At 38.4% G+C, this 17,801-nt stretch overlaps 1 protein-coding gene across 1 annotated transcript in view; it reads left to right on the plus strand.

Moving 5' to 3' along the window:
• The window catches only part of Acaca (acetyl-CoA carboxylase alpha), a 263,758-nt gene that overhangs the window by 66,804 nt on the left and 179,153 nt on the right, over positions 1-17,801 (plus strand). Inside the window, exon 4 of the mRNA XM_051183059.1 lies at positions 16,171-16,303. Coding sequence (XP_051039016.1) covers positions 16,171-16,303 — 133 coding nt within the window. The remainder of the gene's footprint in view (positions 1-16,170; positions 16,304-17,801) is intronic.

Consider the following 17,801-nt stretch of genomic DNA (forward strand, 5'->3'; position numbering starts at 1 on the left):
TAATGTTATCTTGAAAGCCTGTTGTTAATGGGTCATAACATAGTTAGGCTCCTTTTTGTATATCAAGATATTGATTCTATAGTAAGTTTCCAAACTTGTTATGGTAATTCTTTGCTGTTATCCATGGAGCTTGGAATCCTAGCTTCTGTAAGATGAAGCAGTTAGTGTATATTAATCATCACTCCCATTTAAACTCTGTGGAGGTCAGAAGGGTAAAGCAACTTACACACTTTACTTCATGATTCCTGGGACTTGCAGTGAAGCAGATAACTTACCTAAAGTTTTAGTGCTTTTTAAATGTATTTGTCAAGACCAGCTCTCTTATTCCTTAGACCGACCTTAAACTTGGGCTTGTCCTGGCTTAGCTTCCTGATTGTTCTGCTTATAGGCAGATTATTGCCTGATTAGCTGAATGCTTTCGTTTTAGTAGATGAGAAAAACTGAGATCTGATGAGGGGAAATACCTTGGTTAATGTTGAGAGTTCAAACCCAAATGTCCCAGTTGCATTTTTATATATGTTTTACTATTTGCCTGACATTGCAACTTTTTTTCTTTTCTTTTTAATTTAATTTCTGATAAACTTTGTTTTCTGGAGCTAATAAACAAAAGTATTATAGCTAACTTCAGGACAAAAAGCATAAGCATCAGGGATTATAAATTAGGTCTTTATGCAAACATGTTTTGCTCCTTTTTTATTCACTTTAGGTTGACTCTTAGGTTAGTACTGGTATTACTATCCCTCTCAAAGTCATTTGGAAGTGTGTGGGAGTTGTGAACTGCTGAGACAACTCACATTTGGAGGACAGTGGCCCAGTGGCACTAAAACTTTTGCAGGGGGAGGGCCTAGACCCTGCCCCAAATGATATGACAGATTTTGAAGGCTCCCCATGGAAGGCCTCACCTTCCCTGGGAAGCAGAAAGGGGATGGGCTAGGGTTTGGTGGGCATGATAGGGAAGGATTGGAGGGTGAGGGAACTGGGATTGACATGTAAAACAACTTGTTTCAAATTTAAATTAAAAAGGGGAAAAAAAAAAAATAACCCAAAAAACTTTTGCAATAGGACTGGAGATGATGGTGCACACTCAGGAGGTAGGCAGATCTCTGGTCTACAGAGTGAGTTCTAGGACATCCAAGGCTACATAGCTCTCTAAATACCACTACTTCTGTAATGTAGTATATCATCCCATACAACCAAGAATTAGTTTCATATTGTCATACTCCCCTATTGAGAAATACCAGGTTAGTGCTAAATCTTCGAAGTCACACTGCTCTTTGAGAAATTTGTCCAACTTAATTTTATGTGAGACATAATGTTCAATTGTTAAATTAGGACATTGAATTTGGCAATAGTGCAATAAATGCTATTATAGGAAACTCAGCTGATGATATTCCGAGGCAGTATGTAGGTGCCAAGCCATTCCCAAGGCCCGTGGCTGTCAGGCAGTGACTGTGTGGTCAGTAGTATGACTGCAACATCTTGGATGCCTCATTGTTGCCAGAACTCTCTGGTTGTTGCTCATGGGCAGGAGTGTGATCAGCAGCTGGGGAAGAGGACAGTTGCCAGTTTTCACTGACTTCATAGCTAAGGTTCCAAATAGAACAAAGTTCCTTTCTTGATCCATTTTACCTGTGGATATGACAGTGTCTTTGGGAGTAATTTAAATTCTTTCTTTTGATAGGAAGACTTTTATGAAGTCTGTTGCTAATTAAATTGTATGTAACCATTGGAAATCCATAAGTTTTCATTGAACTAATTTCCTCTCTGAGAAATGAAGATAATGCTAATTCAGTCAAATTCAAAATGCTTTCACTTTTTGAATTCTGTGTATAAACCGGTTGAGTTTATTAGCAGCTCCTAGAATAGCCTGATCTTTCATACATGACAGAGGTTAAGGGGACAGGCCTATTCCTCACAAGTGTTAACTAAGGCCGTCTAAAACAAAGAGGAATAATTGCTGTGAGCTTGAGGTAGGGTGCTAGGAGAACATTTTAGTGGTCTGATGGATAAGCAGGATTAGAAAATAGACTTTTCTAAGGACAGAGAAGACATGCATCATGTTTGTCTAGTCACTGAAAGATTGGATAAGTAACTTCCTAAGTTTTATCACCCAAGTATTTGAAAAATAAAGGCTTGAGAAATATTTATAACTTGGTGGGAACAGACAAGTCTCATTGAAGAACTGTTTAGGCTTTTTAATAGTTAGATAAGATCAACCCCGGCTTATCAGATACAGTTGGGATTGTAACAGCCCTAGCTGTCCTGGAACTTGCTCTGTTGACCAGGCTGGCCTTGAACTCCAGAGATTTGCCTACCTCTGCAACATGAGTGTTAGGAATTAAGAAGTACTCCCCCACTGCCTGTCAAAGCTCTTTTGTAATTAGAAATTACCTGTAGTTTGTCCCCGTGACACCAAACAGACAATGTATGAGTCAGATTGCAGTTGGCTCCCAGATAACTTTTTTCATTATTGTAGACTTAAAAAAAGAAAACCATACAGACTTCTGTGCATGTTTCTCTTTAGGACATAATGATGTTAACATAAAGTTTGTAGAGAATCTGGTATTGACCTTGAGTGACGGGCCCTATTTTTTGTTGGTACAGCCTATCCTATTTTTCACATTATCTTTTTTATGTATTAGAGCTTGGGACTGAATCCAGGGCCTCATGTTTATTTAGTTCTGTTATTGAGCTGTGTTGCCTGTCGCTTAATAACACTCAGTCATGTTTTCTCAGTGACTGATTAGAAAAATAATGGCAATAATAGATAGCATTCATCAAGTGCTTTAATGTATGTCAGACACTGCTGTGCTTTGTGTGGAGTGTCATACTTAATCTTCAGCACAACCAGTGAGGCAGGTGTTGTATTATCATTCCCACAATATACTTGTGGGGTACTGGCATATCATGTATAAGGTCACATGACTGAATATGGAAACTAGTCAGAGTCTTAACTGTCAGCTATTCTAACAGAAGTAATGATTTATTTAAGAAATAGTACAGAAAATTAATAAAGGTTTATATCCACCAGCCAGACATTACTCTAATAGTCTCCTTAGTCTTCTGAATTCTTTTCTTTCTTTTAAAATTTTTATTTATGAGTATGTGTGGGTTTGTATATGCTGTATAAGTGCAGTGCCTTCAGAGATTCAAAGAAGGCATTAGGTCCCATGGAACTGTAGTTATAGGTGGCTATGAATTTCCTGACTACTGTAGGTTCTGGGAACCAAACTTGAGTTCTCTTGAAAGAGCAGCAAAGTGCTCTTAACCCCTGAGCCATTTTCCCATCTCCTCTGAACCCTCTTCTGTGCATATACCCATGTTGCAATATATATTTCTTTTCCTGTTCTTTGTCATTCTTTTCTTTTCTTTTTTTTTTTTTGAGACAGGGTCTTCTTATGAGGTTCTCACTGTCCTGGAGCTCTGTGCTATCCTCCTGCTTCTGCTTCCAAGTGTTTAACCATCATGCTGTGCCACACACACACACACACATTTCTTATTTTCATTTATTTTTTTTTAACTTTTTATATCTTATATGTCTGTGTGTTTTGCTTGCATGTATGCCTATGTACCACATGCATAGTGCCTGCAGAGGCCAAAATAGTGTGTCAGAAGCCTTGGAACTGGAATTAAGGGCAGTTGTGTAGATGATGGAAATGGTGCCTGGGTCCTCTGGAAGAGCAGCCAGCCAGTGCTCTTAAGCACTTAGCCCCATCTCTCCAGCCCCATAGACATTTTTTTTTTAAATATACTGAAATGAGGTCATACTGTGCACACTTTTATAAACTGCCTTTTTTGGTGGTATGGTTATTGTAGATTGAAATCTTGGGCCTGGCATGTTACACACCTAATCTACCAATCCTCTCCATCTTTCTATATCAAAATTTTCATGTCCAGTGTGAAAGATGGCTCAGCGGTTAAGGATGCATGTACACCTTCCCGCCCCCAATAATTACAAATGATAAAGATAAGCCAGGCAGTGGTGGCGCATGCCTTTATTTCCAGCACTAGGGAGGCAAAGGCAGGAGGATCTCTGAGAGTTTGAGGCCAACCTGGTCTTAAGAGTGAGTTCCAGGACAGCCAGGGCTACACAGAGAAACCCTGTCTCAAAAAAACAAAACAAAACAAACAAAAAAAAACCAACAAAAAATAATAATTCTTAAAATTTTCATCTCATTTAATATGTCCCAATTTCTAATTCATTCAAACAAATATGCAACATCATACATTACATTTACTTTTGAAGAAAGATTTTTTTTTTACATTTATTTATTTATTTATTGAGGAGTAGGCGAAGGTAACCCACTGTGTATACAGAGGTTAGAGGACAACTCCTTTCACAATGTGGGCTCTGGGATAAAATTAAGGTCATCGGGCTTTATCAGGTTTTACCTGTTGAGCCATCTGATTCCCCCTCCTCACTTAATAAATTTTTTTTTTTGCTCTGGATGGTCTGGAAATCACTAGACCCAGCTTTCCTCAAACTCACAGAGACTCCCCCCCCCCACTTGCTTCTCCCTCCTGAGTGCTGGCATTAAAGACGCGCACGACCACATCTGGTCCTCTTCAATTTCTTAATTATATTACTACCCCACTTCTGCACCCCTACCAAAGTGATAGTGACCACTTATTTGAGAGGGAGTTAATAATTCACAGAAATATGTGTATGATTGCTAGCGATTATTTGGTGCAAGGAGAAAGAAAAGCAGACTAACCATTCTGCACTCTGGTTGAGAAGTGGCAGCACCATTTGTCATTTCCTTAACACTAGTAATGTAGTCAGTTTCATAGTCATGATGAAGATGGGCATTTTTTTTTGTTAAAATCTATGGAGAATAGAGCTTTTTCGTTATAACTAAACTATTTCTGTTTGACATAGAAAGAAATGGAAATTTTTAAATTTAGCCTCACTTAAACTTCTTGAGTTTTACGACTTTAATCAGTTTAATGACTTCTTTAAAGCCTGGTGGTAGAGATAAAATTAATAACTGCAAAAGCTTTCAGGAATATAAAATGTGCCACACCCAGTATCATGTGGTTTAAATGTTTACTTATAAGTTTCTTTGAAAAAAAAAATTCTCTGAAACATGGCCTTGTTATATAGCCCTTGAACTGAAAAGTCCTCTGTCTTAGCCTCCAGTTGCTGGAATGATTATCATGTAACCCTTAATAATTGAGGTAATTTTCTTGTTTTGGTTTTGAAACAGGATCTTACCATGAAGCTCAGGCTAGCCTTGAAGTTACTTTATAGCCTGGGCTGACTTTTAACACATGATCATACTGCCTTTCTCTCCTGAATCCTAGATTTACAGGTTTGTGCCACTGTGCCTAGATGATAAAACGTTTTGACTGGGGAACATCAGTCTTTTGTATAAAACTTGAATATTTAGTGTTGAAAGGCTTGGTTACATAAAACATGCTGTTATTGTTCCTGTTCTTACATTAAGGATAACCATTATTAAAATCAAGTCTTTTCCCTCTCTTGGTTTGTGTGAAGCTTTAACATGGTAAGTAGGGAACTGGCTCTAGTTGCGGTTCCCATCATGGCTTTGCTTATAGATAGGTAGGCCTGTGAGGGTGTTCAATGTTTCTCTTAGCATTTCTTATTTGGCTTGCCTCAGTTTTTCTCCTTCCCCCAGTAGCTTTCCAAATTTTCTTTCAATGCTCTTTCCTCAATATTCTGAGGTTCCCAGTTGCCATGGTACCGTAGTAGTGAGTAGACAGAGCAGGTCATTATGAGATCTGCAACTTGCCGCTTTTGCTGGGGGCAATAGTCTGCTTTCTCTGTTGCTTACCCTTTCTTCCTTTCCATTTTGAAAACAGGAGCTGTCTGTGACCATGTATGTATTTCGGTCTCAGGAGTTTATTCTATGAAGTTGTATGATTGTTACAAGTAAAGTTCTGTTCCATGATGTTATATTTCTCCTATATTTCATGAGTTTCTCCCCTGCTTCCATTCTAATGGCATAAATTCACAAGTGAATTTGCATTTATTGTTTTGTTAATAATTGGTTTTTATTTTATGTTCATTGGTGTTTTGCCTGCAGATATGTGAGGGTATCAGGTCCCCTGGAACTTAGAGTTTCAAAACAGTTGTGAGCTGCAATGTAGGGACTGGGAATTGAACCCAGGTCCTCTGGAAGAGCAGCCAGTGCTCTTAATCTCTGAGCCATCTCTCCAGTCCTTGTCTTATATCTTTTAATTATTAAAAATAATATGTTCATTGTAGAAAACTTAGAATTCTGACAAATATAAAAAGGAACTAAAAATCTAAAATCGTTTCATCCAGTGATAAGTCACTACTTAATATTTTCTTGTTTTAACCACTTAATAAATTTTATTAAAAATAATGTTCTAGTAAATACATAATTCAGTTTTTCTAATGTAATATTTTCTTGTATTATTGATCTTTTTGAAACTCAATTTTATGAAGCCATCTGTTGATCTATACAGTGAGTTCCAGGACAGCCAGGGCTATACAGAGAAACCCTGTTTTGAAGAAACAAACCAAACCAACCAACCAAACAAAAAAACCTTACTTTAAAAATCTTTTCATTTTAAAATAATTTTATACTCACAGAAGTTACAAAGATAGTATCCCTATGTATCTCTCATTGTTTCTCCTAATGCTAATTTTCCATAGCTTTATTAGGAGTGTCTAGAATTGCCATATTTAGCAAATTTAATTAGGTTAAGCCACTTAGCAAAGTAAGAGGAGTCTTTCAAGAGCTCTTATATGCTCAGTTCCTAGATTCTACCACCAGTTTTTTCTGTATTTGTTTTATCATGTCTGTTTATCTAGCCATTAGATCCTCTTGAATCCTTTGTTTTGAGATAGTATTTTTATTAATATTAATTTTTTCATTGTGACTTGTGTATGTGCACATGAGTGTGTTTGTGGTATATGTACATGGTTATGTGAGGGTATATTATTCCATCTGTGCATGTGTAGAAGCTAGAGGAAGATATTAAATAACCCATTGTTACCCTGCCTTATTACTTTGAGACAGGTCTCTTGAACCTGATGACCATCAAGACCCAATGTGTCCTCTCCTACCTACCCCCAGCACTTTGGTTACAGGCATGTGATGGGCACACCTGAATTTAATTAATTAATTAATTAATTAATTAATTAATTAATTTAGTTTTTGAGGTAGGGTCTCAGTGTAGCCTTGGCCTGTCCTGGAACTCCCTCTGTAGATCAGGCTGGCTTTGCTGAGTTAAAAGGTCTGCACCATTCATCCTACTGAGCTAAACATTTTTTTTTTTTTTTTTTTTTTTTTTTTTTTTGGACAGAATTTCTCTTTGTAGCCTTGGCTGTCCTGGAATTTATCTGTAGACCAGTCTGACCTTGAACTCATAGAGATCTACCTGACTCTGCCTCCTAAGTGCTGGAATTAAAGTCATGCCCCACCACTATCCAGCTGAGTTAAACTCTTATACCATCACAAAGGCTAAAATTAAAACAGCAGTATTAAGTGTCAGCACAGGAAATTGTCATATCACTGGTGGGAATATTAATTGATAAAACCACTTTAGAGAGTATTATTATTATTTTATTAATCGCTCATTATTGGCCTTTTATTGCTGTGACAAGCTACTTGAGAAAAGCAGCTTTCAAGAAGAAAGATTGCACAGAGAAACCCTGTACTTTTTCTTTTTTTTTTTTAATCTTCTTTTTTATTGATATTTTGCCTGTGTGTATATCTGTGTGAGGGTGATCCTGGAGTTAAAGACAGTTATGAGCTGCCACGTGGGTGTTGGGAATTGAACCTTCTAGAAGAGCAGTTGGTGTTCTTAACTGCTGAGTTGTCTCACCCACTCAAAACCCTGTCTTGAAAAACCAAAACGGGAGGGTTTATTGTGGCTCACAGTGTCAGGGATTTCAGTTTGTTGTCAGTTGGTTTTATTATTTTAGGCCTGAGGCAATTGATATCATGGCAGAGGGAGCTGATGGCTCAACTCATGGCAGCTGTGAAACAGAATGAGACAGAGGAAGGGTGGGGACCTTGGATATGATCCAGCCTTCAAGAACATGTTTGCAGTAGCCCATTTCCTCTTCACCTCCAAGTTTCCATCCTTCCCAATAATGCCATCATACTTTGAACCTATGAGTGGATAAACTCACTCAGGCAGAACTTTGATGCAATCACTTCCTACCTTAAAAGTTTCCTCTGTGAACATTGGAGATCCAAGCCTTTAACACACAAGTTCTTTTATTTCATTAATTTGTTTGTTTATTTATTTATTTATTTTGAAGGGTCTCACTATGTAGCCCTGATTGGCTTAGAACTTATTAGTAGATCAGGCTAGCCTCGTACAACCACCTGCCTGTCCTTGACTCCTAACTACTGGGGTTAAACTACCTTTTCTGAGACATTTTTAGTATGAAGATATGCAATGATAGAAAGGCTGTGGTAGTTTCATTCTCTAATGGAATGGTATGCTTGACCATCTTTACTGAGCATTGTCATAGTAGAGAAAGGATGGTACAATGATACAGAGAACAACCTGAACTTGCATTCTTTAAAAAATTATTATTATGGCTGGTGATCATGGTAGGTAGCCTTTGAAGGCTTTTCAATCATAGTCACTTAAGTATATTAAGAGTAAGAAAGCTGGGCATGGATGTGCACGACATCCCAGCTTTGTTGAGGCAGAGGCAGATGGATCTATGTGACAAGCTCCAAGGCTGCTAAGACTACATAGAAATTCCCTATCTCAAAAAACGAAAACTAAAAAGAGACTAAGATATGTTTATCTCACTTGCTCACCTTGTATCTGATGATGTATATTCTGTCCATGCTCCAGGTCATTGTATACTTCTGGTTTGGTCATGTGTCTTCTGCATGTGCTCCTGGTCATTTGTATATATCTGAGTTAGAAGGTTTCTCTGGAAGATTATTAGGCTGTCACTATCCATCATTTTGGCAAGAAATTTCTTTTTTGTGGCACCAAGTTTTTTAGAATTTTTTAATTTTTTGAGATAGTTTCTCTGTGTAACTTTAGAGTGTGTCCTGGAACTTACTCTGTAGTCCAGGCACCTGTCAGGTGTTCCTGGCAGACAGGAAGGGCAATAGTGCTTTTCTCTGGTGGCTATCACAACAAAGTGGCTGTTCTATTTCTAGTTAGACAGTATTTTAGATTTCTTTCCTTCTCCTGAGTCCTTTTGTAAAACCAACTTATTTGTGTGTGAACCATGTGTAAGGAGAAAATGCTAAGAGAGGAGAGATGGGGTGGGTAAAAACTAAAAGTAGACAAAACACCTGTAGTTTGAGGCCATCAGGAATATTCTAGCATTACTGAAGCAGCTAAATTAGCAGACAGGGTGTAATATCTCCTGCTCTCCTTGGGTTGAAACAGCTATAGAGAGCTTGGGCTGGGGAAACTATGGTTTATGTTTACAAGACCACAATCTGGAGAAAACTCTTCTCACCTTTGCCATTAAAAAAAAAAATAATTTAAGTGCATTGGTGTGAAGGTATGAGATCCCCTGGAACTGGAGGTAAAGACAGTTCTGAGTTGTCATGTGGGTGCTGGGAACTGAACCTGGGTCCTCTGGAAAAGCAACCAATGCTCTTAACTGCTGAGCCATCTCTCCAGTACCCTTGTCCTTTGCCATTTTGATATTGAGGGTTCTGCAGAGAAAAAAGTATTACAGAATTCAAAAGTAAGTGATAGGTGCTGTATTTGGGCAACATATACCATTAAAAATGGTAAATTACTGACAGCTCTAGCTTGAATTTATGGGGAAATTGATTAGATAATTTTTCTAATCTATAAGAAAATAAAGGCTGTTTTTTTTTCCTTTTCTTTTGGTTTGTCTTTTAAACATTTTAAAAAGTTTATTATATATGTATGAGTTTTCTTGCATGTAAGTATTAGTACTACGTGCATACCTGGTGTCTGTGGAAGTTAGAAGAGGCACCGGATTCCCTGGAAATGGTTGTAGTGCTGGGAACTGAACCTGTGTTCCCTGTAAGAACACAAGAGCTCTTACCTACTGAACCCTTTCCAGCCAAGCCGTGGTGGCACTCAGGAGGCAGAGGCAGGTGGATTTCTATGAGTTCTGGCCAGCTTGGTCTACAAATCAAGTTCCAGGACAGAGAAACCCTGCCTTGCATTCAGAATTTGGTAAAAGATATGTAAAATGATGTGGTAGCTATGTTAACAAGCAGCAGCCTTATTTGGACCTTGTGGTGCTACTAGTCCAGTCAGTGCCTGGTTGATCACTGGATTTGGCTGTCTTTTCAAAAATTAAGTGTCTTCAGCTCTTGTAAAGGAGGAAGGCTCTTTGTAGTTTGTGGCATCCTGTTGAAAACATCTTCTGGCTCTAGAGAAGATACCTGATGAAGTTGTCTTGCCATGTAGTCAGACTGGAGTTGTTGAGGATGCCAAACTCCCAACTTTTTCCTATACTGAAGAAGACATGTACAGGGCTTTTCTGGTCCTGCTTCAGGCATCTTGCAGGTTTGTGTCTTCTAGGAAAAGACCTAAATGAGTGGTCAGTGAGGTGGTTCAGTGAGAAAGCTTGGCAACCTGAATTTGGTCCCCACATAAGGGTCAAAGAAGAGAATCAGCTCCAGGGTTGTCTTCTGACTCTGCATTTGCATGATGACACACATCACACATACTCAGGCACACATCATCTGTACACACAGACACACTTTAAAAACATACATTAAAAAAAGACAAATGATTTGCTTGACAGCAGTCATTAAGGTCCCTCCATTATCTTTGTTTGTTACCCTGTTTTCTGATCTAGTTTCTGTTTTGAACAAAATTCCCTGAAAATTAATCAGTTATGAAAAAACAATAAATTTAGAATCACTGAGTTTTGAAAAGTATCATTAGAATAATCATCTATTTCCTTTTTATTCTTTTCCATGCTTTTGAGGGACAACTGTAGTTGGAGGTTTTTCTTGTCCTGCCTGCCAGTTCCCAAATAACCACTCTAAGGCTTAATATTAATTATAATTGTTTGGCTGATGGCTTGGGCTTCTTACTGGCTAGCTCTACATACAAAGTAACCCATTTATAATATTCAATATTTTACCATGATGACTCCTGGCTTGTTGTAGCACAAATAATAAAAACCCAGAGACAGATATTAGGGGGGAAAGCTGAAAGATCAGAGAAACAAAGCAGCCAAGCCACTAGAGAGTTCTTACCTCTATCAAGGCTCAGACCAAAAAAGGGGTGATTCTGACCTCAGCATGACTACAAACTAAATGCACTGCACTCCTGTCTCCACCTGCCTTATATTCCTCTCTAGTGCTAGGATTGAAGGCATTCACCACCATCACCCAGCTTCTAAGGCTAATAATGTGGCTGCTGGGATTAAAGGTGTGTGCCACCACTGTCTGGCCTCTATGGATGACTAGTGTGGTTAGCTTTGCATTTTTATCTTCAGGCAAGCTTTATTTGTTAGATCATAAAACAAAATACCACCACAGCTTGTTACCTCACATCTTGCTTTCTCAGAGGCTACATGGTATCTCCTTGACTCCACCTTCTTTTTCTCCATAACTGTTTGGATTTCCTGCCTAGCTATATTCTGCCTGGCCATAGGCCAAAATAGCTTTAGTCATCAACTAATAAAAGCAACACATATTTGTAGCATACAGAAGGACATCCCACATCAGACAACCAAACAAAACCGAGAGTCAAAGAAGTAAAAAGTAACTGAGATTATATGTATATAATAAATGTAGTATCAAATTATTTTAAATATGTATGTACAAGTATGTCAAATATATATTAATTTTTGTATCTATATATGTAAAACAAACATATATACTTATATAAAATGTATGTATATTTATTGTGTCTGAAGTTTTGTTCCCAATTCATATGTTGAAGCCTAACCATCCAAGTGTCTGATGGCAGGAACTTTGGGATGTGATAATGATCTTAGTACTCCAGCTGGCATAGTGGCATATCCCTTAAATTCCAGTACTTGGAAGGCAGAGGCAGGCAGATCTCTGAGTTTGAGGCCAGTCTGGTCTTGTCTTTCCACCCTGTGTGAGCGTACCAAGAAGATAACATTGAGGAACCAGGAAATGGCCTTTGTCTAGACTCTGATTTTCCTGTTGCTTTGGTCTTAGATTTCCTGTTCCCTTGGTCTTAGATTTCCTGTTCTTCAGGATTGGAGAAATACATATTTATTGTTTATAAACTATCTAGTTTATGATGTTTTGTCATGGCTAGGTAGGTTCATTCTTGCTCTCTATCTCTCTGTCTCTTTCTCTGTGTGTATGTCTTTGTACACACGTGTTCATCAAAGCTTTTTATTGTCAAAGGACAAAGTTATACAATTTAAAGATTTTACTTGACCTTATTTTCAATTCAAGAATAGAGTAACACTTCTCCCACGAAAAGGAAGTGTTCCAATGTGATGAGCAGAAGATAGCATGCTATAATTTTTTTTTTTACTTAAAAATTGAATAGCTGGGTATAGTGGTACATGCCTTTTGTCCCATCACTTACTTGGGAGGCAAGGCAGGCTGATCTTTCTTAGTTTAAGGCCAGCCTGGTCTACATAGCAAGACTCTCTTAAAAAAGGAAAAACTGAGCTGTGACTGGTCTTTCAAATCTACTTTCCTTGTAAGGCAGGAACAGGGAGATAAACCAGTAAAGTAGCTATAGTTAAGTTTACTTCAGGTAGGTGTGTGTGTGTGTGTGTGTGTGTGTGTGTGTGTGTGTGTGTGTGTGTGTGCGCGCGCGCGCACACATGCTAAGGTAAAGGGAACATCATTATATTTAATAGAATTGTCATAATAGAAGGTTGTCTATCATGTCTCTAATCCTGATTTCTCCCAAAGGTCAGATAAGGAGTTCAGCTTCTGTTAGCTTAGGGCTTTAGTGTGGGTATCACACTTGTAGCTTGATCTGTCTGGGGTGCTAGAGCTAGAATAATAGCTTTTCATAATTTTTGACACTATATATAAACACAACAGCTAACCCCCTTGTCTTTTAAAATTCTGAAGTGGTTACCATACCTGGAACAATTTATCCTCTTGTTTTGTTTTTGTTTGAATCTATTTATTCTGTATACAGTGTTCTGTCAGCATATAACCAATAGAGGGCATCAGATCTCATTACAGATGGTTGTGAACCATGATGTGGTTTCTGGGAATTGAACTCAGGACCTCTGGAAGAGCAGTCAATGCTCTTAACCTTTGAGTCATCTCTCCAACCCCCTATCCTCTAATTTTAACTGTCTTGGGGATTCTTCCATGTGATATTCTTTGTTGCCTTGTCTTTTTGCTTTTGTTTTGCCTAGATTTTTACTCTCTAATGGCTTTCTGGGAAAGGTAGATGAGGAGTGGTTTGTTTTTATGCTTGATCCATTTGTTTTCACCTGGTGCTTTTGCTGTTCTCTATGCCTGGGCACACAACTATTTCTCTTGTGCTGTTATATTCATTACTTACCCTGTCTCGGGCCTCTGTAGTTCCAGTACTTCAGAGAGTAAACTCTAGTAAAATTTAATTGCTGGTGTGAAAAAGGATAATTATTGAACTGTAGGATAAGATGGCAGGGCTCCAAATGTCTGAGAGCATCCTCTTGCTGTTCTCATGTAGCTCCCTAGTCAGTTCTGCGTTCAGTTTTCCCCTGCCTCTATTTGCCTCTCAAAATTCTAGTTATTAACAAATTTAAATTATAGTCACAAAACAGGGTCATTCCTGTTTAAATGGTATTATGCAGCTAAGGACTTGGTATCTACTATTTAGCTATTGGGTAGATAATAAGGTTTGTTTTAATCAGTTTTTATCTTATATGCATGTGTGTATGCCTGTAAGTATGTATGTACACACTTGTATGCAGATGCTCTTGGAGACCAGAAGAGGACATTTATTTAATCCCCTAGAACTGGATTCATAGACAGTTGTGATCAACTGTGTGGGTGCTGGGAACTGAACCCAGGTAGTCTGGAAGAACAGCAAGTGCTTTTAACCATTGAGCCATCTCACTAGCCTGAGGTTTTTGTTTTGCTTTGGATTTGGTTTTTTGAGACAGAATTTCTTTGTGTAGCAGCCTTGGCTGTCCTGGAGCTCCTTTGTAGATGAGGCTAGCCTTCAATTACAGAGGTCTGCTTGTCTCTGCCTCCCAGAGTATTGGAATTAAAGGTGTGCACTACCACACCTGGCTTTGGTTTAGTTTTTCTGAAATCAGGTTTGTAGAGGTACAATTTGCCTATGGTAGAATTTAGCCTTTAAACATGATAGCACTTGTGATTTGATGCATGTAGGTAGTACTATGTAATGATCATCTCAATAAAGATAAATATATAGAGTATCTACATCCTTCTCACATGCCTTTGCAGGCATCTCCCCACCAGCACACTCCTGAGCTTTTTGTACTGTAGATGGGTTATCCTCATTTCAGAGTGTCATTTATATGGAGTTATTATGCAGTTTTGTTGCGTTTCCCTTGAGACTGATGCTTGTGAAGTTTATCCATGTTATCAGTGTGATGCACTGGTGCTATTGGACGTGGAACCTGAAATTAATAAATATATAGCCAGTACAATTGCATGCAAAGAAGGAAAGGTTTTTGTTTTCAAGAAGTGTGCCTTGGCATTGTTTCCTGACCATTGGATGTTACCTTAGATGTTTCATGATATAATTGGAAAAAAACACTGAAAGGGGGCCTAGGAAGCTTTATTTCTTTGTTTTAAACTTCCTTTGAAAACTTGGACAAATCATTCTATATTTATTTATTTATTTATTTATGGTTTTTTGAGACAGGGTTCCTCTGTATTGCTTTGGTGGCTGTCCTGGAACTTGCTCTGTATACCAGGCTGGCCTCAAACTCATTGAGATCCTCCTGCCTCTGCCTCCCGAGTGCTGGGACTAAAGGTGTGTGCCACCAATGCCCGGCACAAGTCATTCTATTTTGAGGGATTATTTTCTTTACCTTCTTTAAAGTTCCAACCCGAGTGCAGAGTAACTAAGCATATTAATAGAAAAGGGTGATGTTTTGTGTTTGTGTGTCTTTTCTTTTCCTTCCTTCCTTCCTTCTTCCTCCACCTCATCTCCCTCTGTCCCTCCTTCCCTCTCTTCCTTCCTCCTTCCTTCCTGTCCTACTTTATTGAGTGTACTGGAAGAGGACAGCACTAGGGTGCCACTGCAAGCTTTTTTTTTTTTTTAAAGAATGAACAAATTTTTGCCAGGCGTTGGTGGCGACACCTTTACTCCTAGCACTTGGGAGGCAGAGGCAGACAGATCTCTGTGAGTTCAAGGCCAGCCTAGTTTATAGAGCTAGTTCCAGGACAGGCTCCAAAACAATACAGAGAAACCCTGTCTTGAAATGCTCCCCCCCCCCCAGAATAAAGAATGAAGAAACTTTTAAAAACCTGCCCACATGAAATAAAGATATGTCTAGCTACATGGCCTCTTCAACCCATTCCTTCTGTCCTCCTCCATCTACCTAACCACTCTGCTTAATTGTCCAGTCTCCTGGATCTGGATATACAGGTAATTGTGATCTGTTTGACATGGGAACTATTAACTGAACTGTGATTCTTCAAAAGAGCAATATATGTTCTTAGCCATGAACCATCTCTCTAGCCCAAGTTTTCTTTTTGTATTGTATAGAGTATCTCCTACCCCTTTTCATGCTAGTTAATGATTGAACCCAGAGTCCTGTGCTTGCTAGACAAGTGTTCTGTATACAGCTGAACTAAATCTCCAGCATCTCTACTCCCTCCTTAGATGCATTTATTTTTTTAGTGTATTTTAAGTGTTCAATCCCCTGGAACTGCATTAGCCACCATGCAGGTGCTGGGGACTGAATTCAGGTCCTCTGCTGGAGCACTCAGTCACTTTTCCAGCCCTTTTTTTTTTTTTTTTTTTTTTTTTTTTTTTTCATATTCTTGAGACAAGAGTCTCACTCTTCAGCCCATATTGGCTTGTACCTTGTGGTAGGCCTCCTGCTACAGCCTCACAGTACTGGGGTGACAGGCTTGATCCATCACATCCACTGAGGACTGTTTCCTTTCCTGTGATCTGTCAGCATGTAGACTCCACAAAGGTCCTGGGTGAGTACTGTTGTAGTGTGATAGAAGGAAGGTTTTGAGGAGATATGAATGTTGTGAGAAAATCTTACAAAAAGTTTCTTTTTGTCTTTTTTTTTTTTTTTTTCCTTTTTGGCTTCTGTTTTTATAGATCCAGCATGTCTGGCTTGCACCTAGTAAAACAAGGTCGAGACAGAAAGAAAATAGACTCACAACGAGATTTCACTGTGGCTTCTCCAGCAGAATTTGTTACTCGTTTTGGTGGAAATAAAGTGATTGAGAAGGTAAGTTGCAACTTACTAAACAATTCTGCCTAAAGTATGTGAGACTTAGTGCCTACATTTGTTATTTCTGTCTGTGCAGAATTTTATGTAGGTTTTTCGGAACTTTGCCTTTTTATGTAGGGCTGACCTTTCTGTTCCCCTAACATGCTACTAATACATAATTTCTCTATTGAATATATATATATATATATGGTGATAATTTGGGTATAATTGATAAGGACTTGAAACTCTGCTTCTAATGTTCTTTTTGAAAGATCTTGTAGGTTTTCTGTTTATTTGTTTTCAAGACAGGCTTTCTTCATGTAGCCCTATGTGTCCCAGAACTCACTCTATAGACCAGGTTGACCTCTAACTCAGGAGATCCACCTGCCTCTGCCTCCTGAGTGCTGGGATTAAAGTCATGGGCCACCACTGCCCAGCAGAACTTGTGGCTTTGCAGGCAGAGCTGCACTAGCCTGGCAGGGAGGGTGTAAAGAATAATTGATAACCTTGTATAGTGCCTGCTGCTGGTAGTGGGGGTGGGGGTGGGAGATAGATATGATAGCACTGGATTCAGAGAAGTGGAGACAGTTTCAGAAGAGAAGGCTTAAGCAGGCTCATAGACCTAGTGCTTACTGACTTCTACGAGATATTTGAGATGTTTAGAGGAAATAGGCCACATGAAATACTAAGAGATGCCAGATAGTTTGAAGCACTTGGGAAGTAGACATAGGCAGATAAAGGATTTTTGGTCAGCCTAGTTTATGTAATGAAACTCTTTGTGTTGTCTGCCCCCCCAAAACAAAACAAAACAAAACAATTCTGTGTCATTGTTATCTAAAACTTGTCAGGGCTGAGAGGATATCTTGGTTGAAATAGGTTATAGTGATTAAAAGATCAAACCATAACCAGTGTTCCCTCTCTTAAAAGTATTGCTTCATCAGTGTCGTATATTTGTCTCTCAGTAAAGGTAGATATGTGTTTTTTATAGGCTAATATTTTCAGTGGTGTGATTACAAAATATATGTAAGGAGATAGGTTAATTTAAAGAAATTTCTCAGGATTATTTGATTCTTGTGACCATGAAGCTGAGCAGTTTCTTTCACTCGAAAGCACTGGGATTCAGCATTTTAGAGAACAGCAATTGATATCAAGTGTCTTCTTACAATAGAGAATAGTGTATAACATCCTACAGGGTAAACTTTCTTCATTCCTTATTTGAGATGTGTCATGTTTCTTAGTAATAGTTATGATAGAATAGTTTACAGACAATATGAGTACTTAATGATTTTTTTGAATTTTTTCAAGAAGTGAACTTGGAAAGAAATTAGTTCTAGCTAGCATATGTTGAAATATTTGCTTAGCAAACCTTTAAAAATATTGCTTGATCTTATAAGAGTTGTTTCTCAGCAACTTGGATTAGCAACAGTTTTTTTTCTTAATTCTTTTTCAGACAAAGGGAGATGTCTAAAAATCTTTGTTTTTCTATCACTGTCTTTCTTTGTGACCTTTGCTTCCA

Source organism: Phodopus roborovskii, unplaced genomic scaffold (assembly GCF_943737965.1).
Source record: "Phodopus roborovskii unplaced genomic scaffold, PHOROB, whole genome shotgun sequence".
Classification (NCBI taxonomy): domain Eukaryota; kingdom Metazoa; phylum Chordata; class Mammalia; order Rodentia; family Cricetidae; genus Phodopus; species Phodopus roborovskii.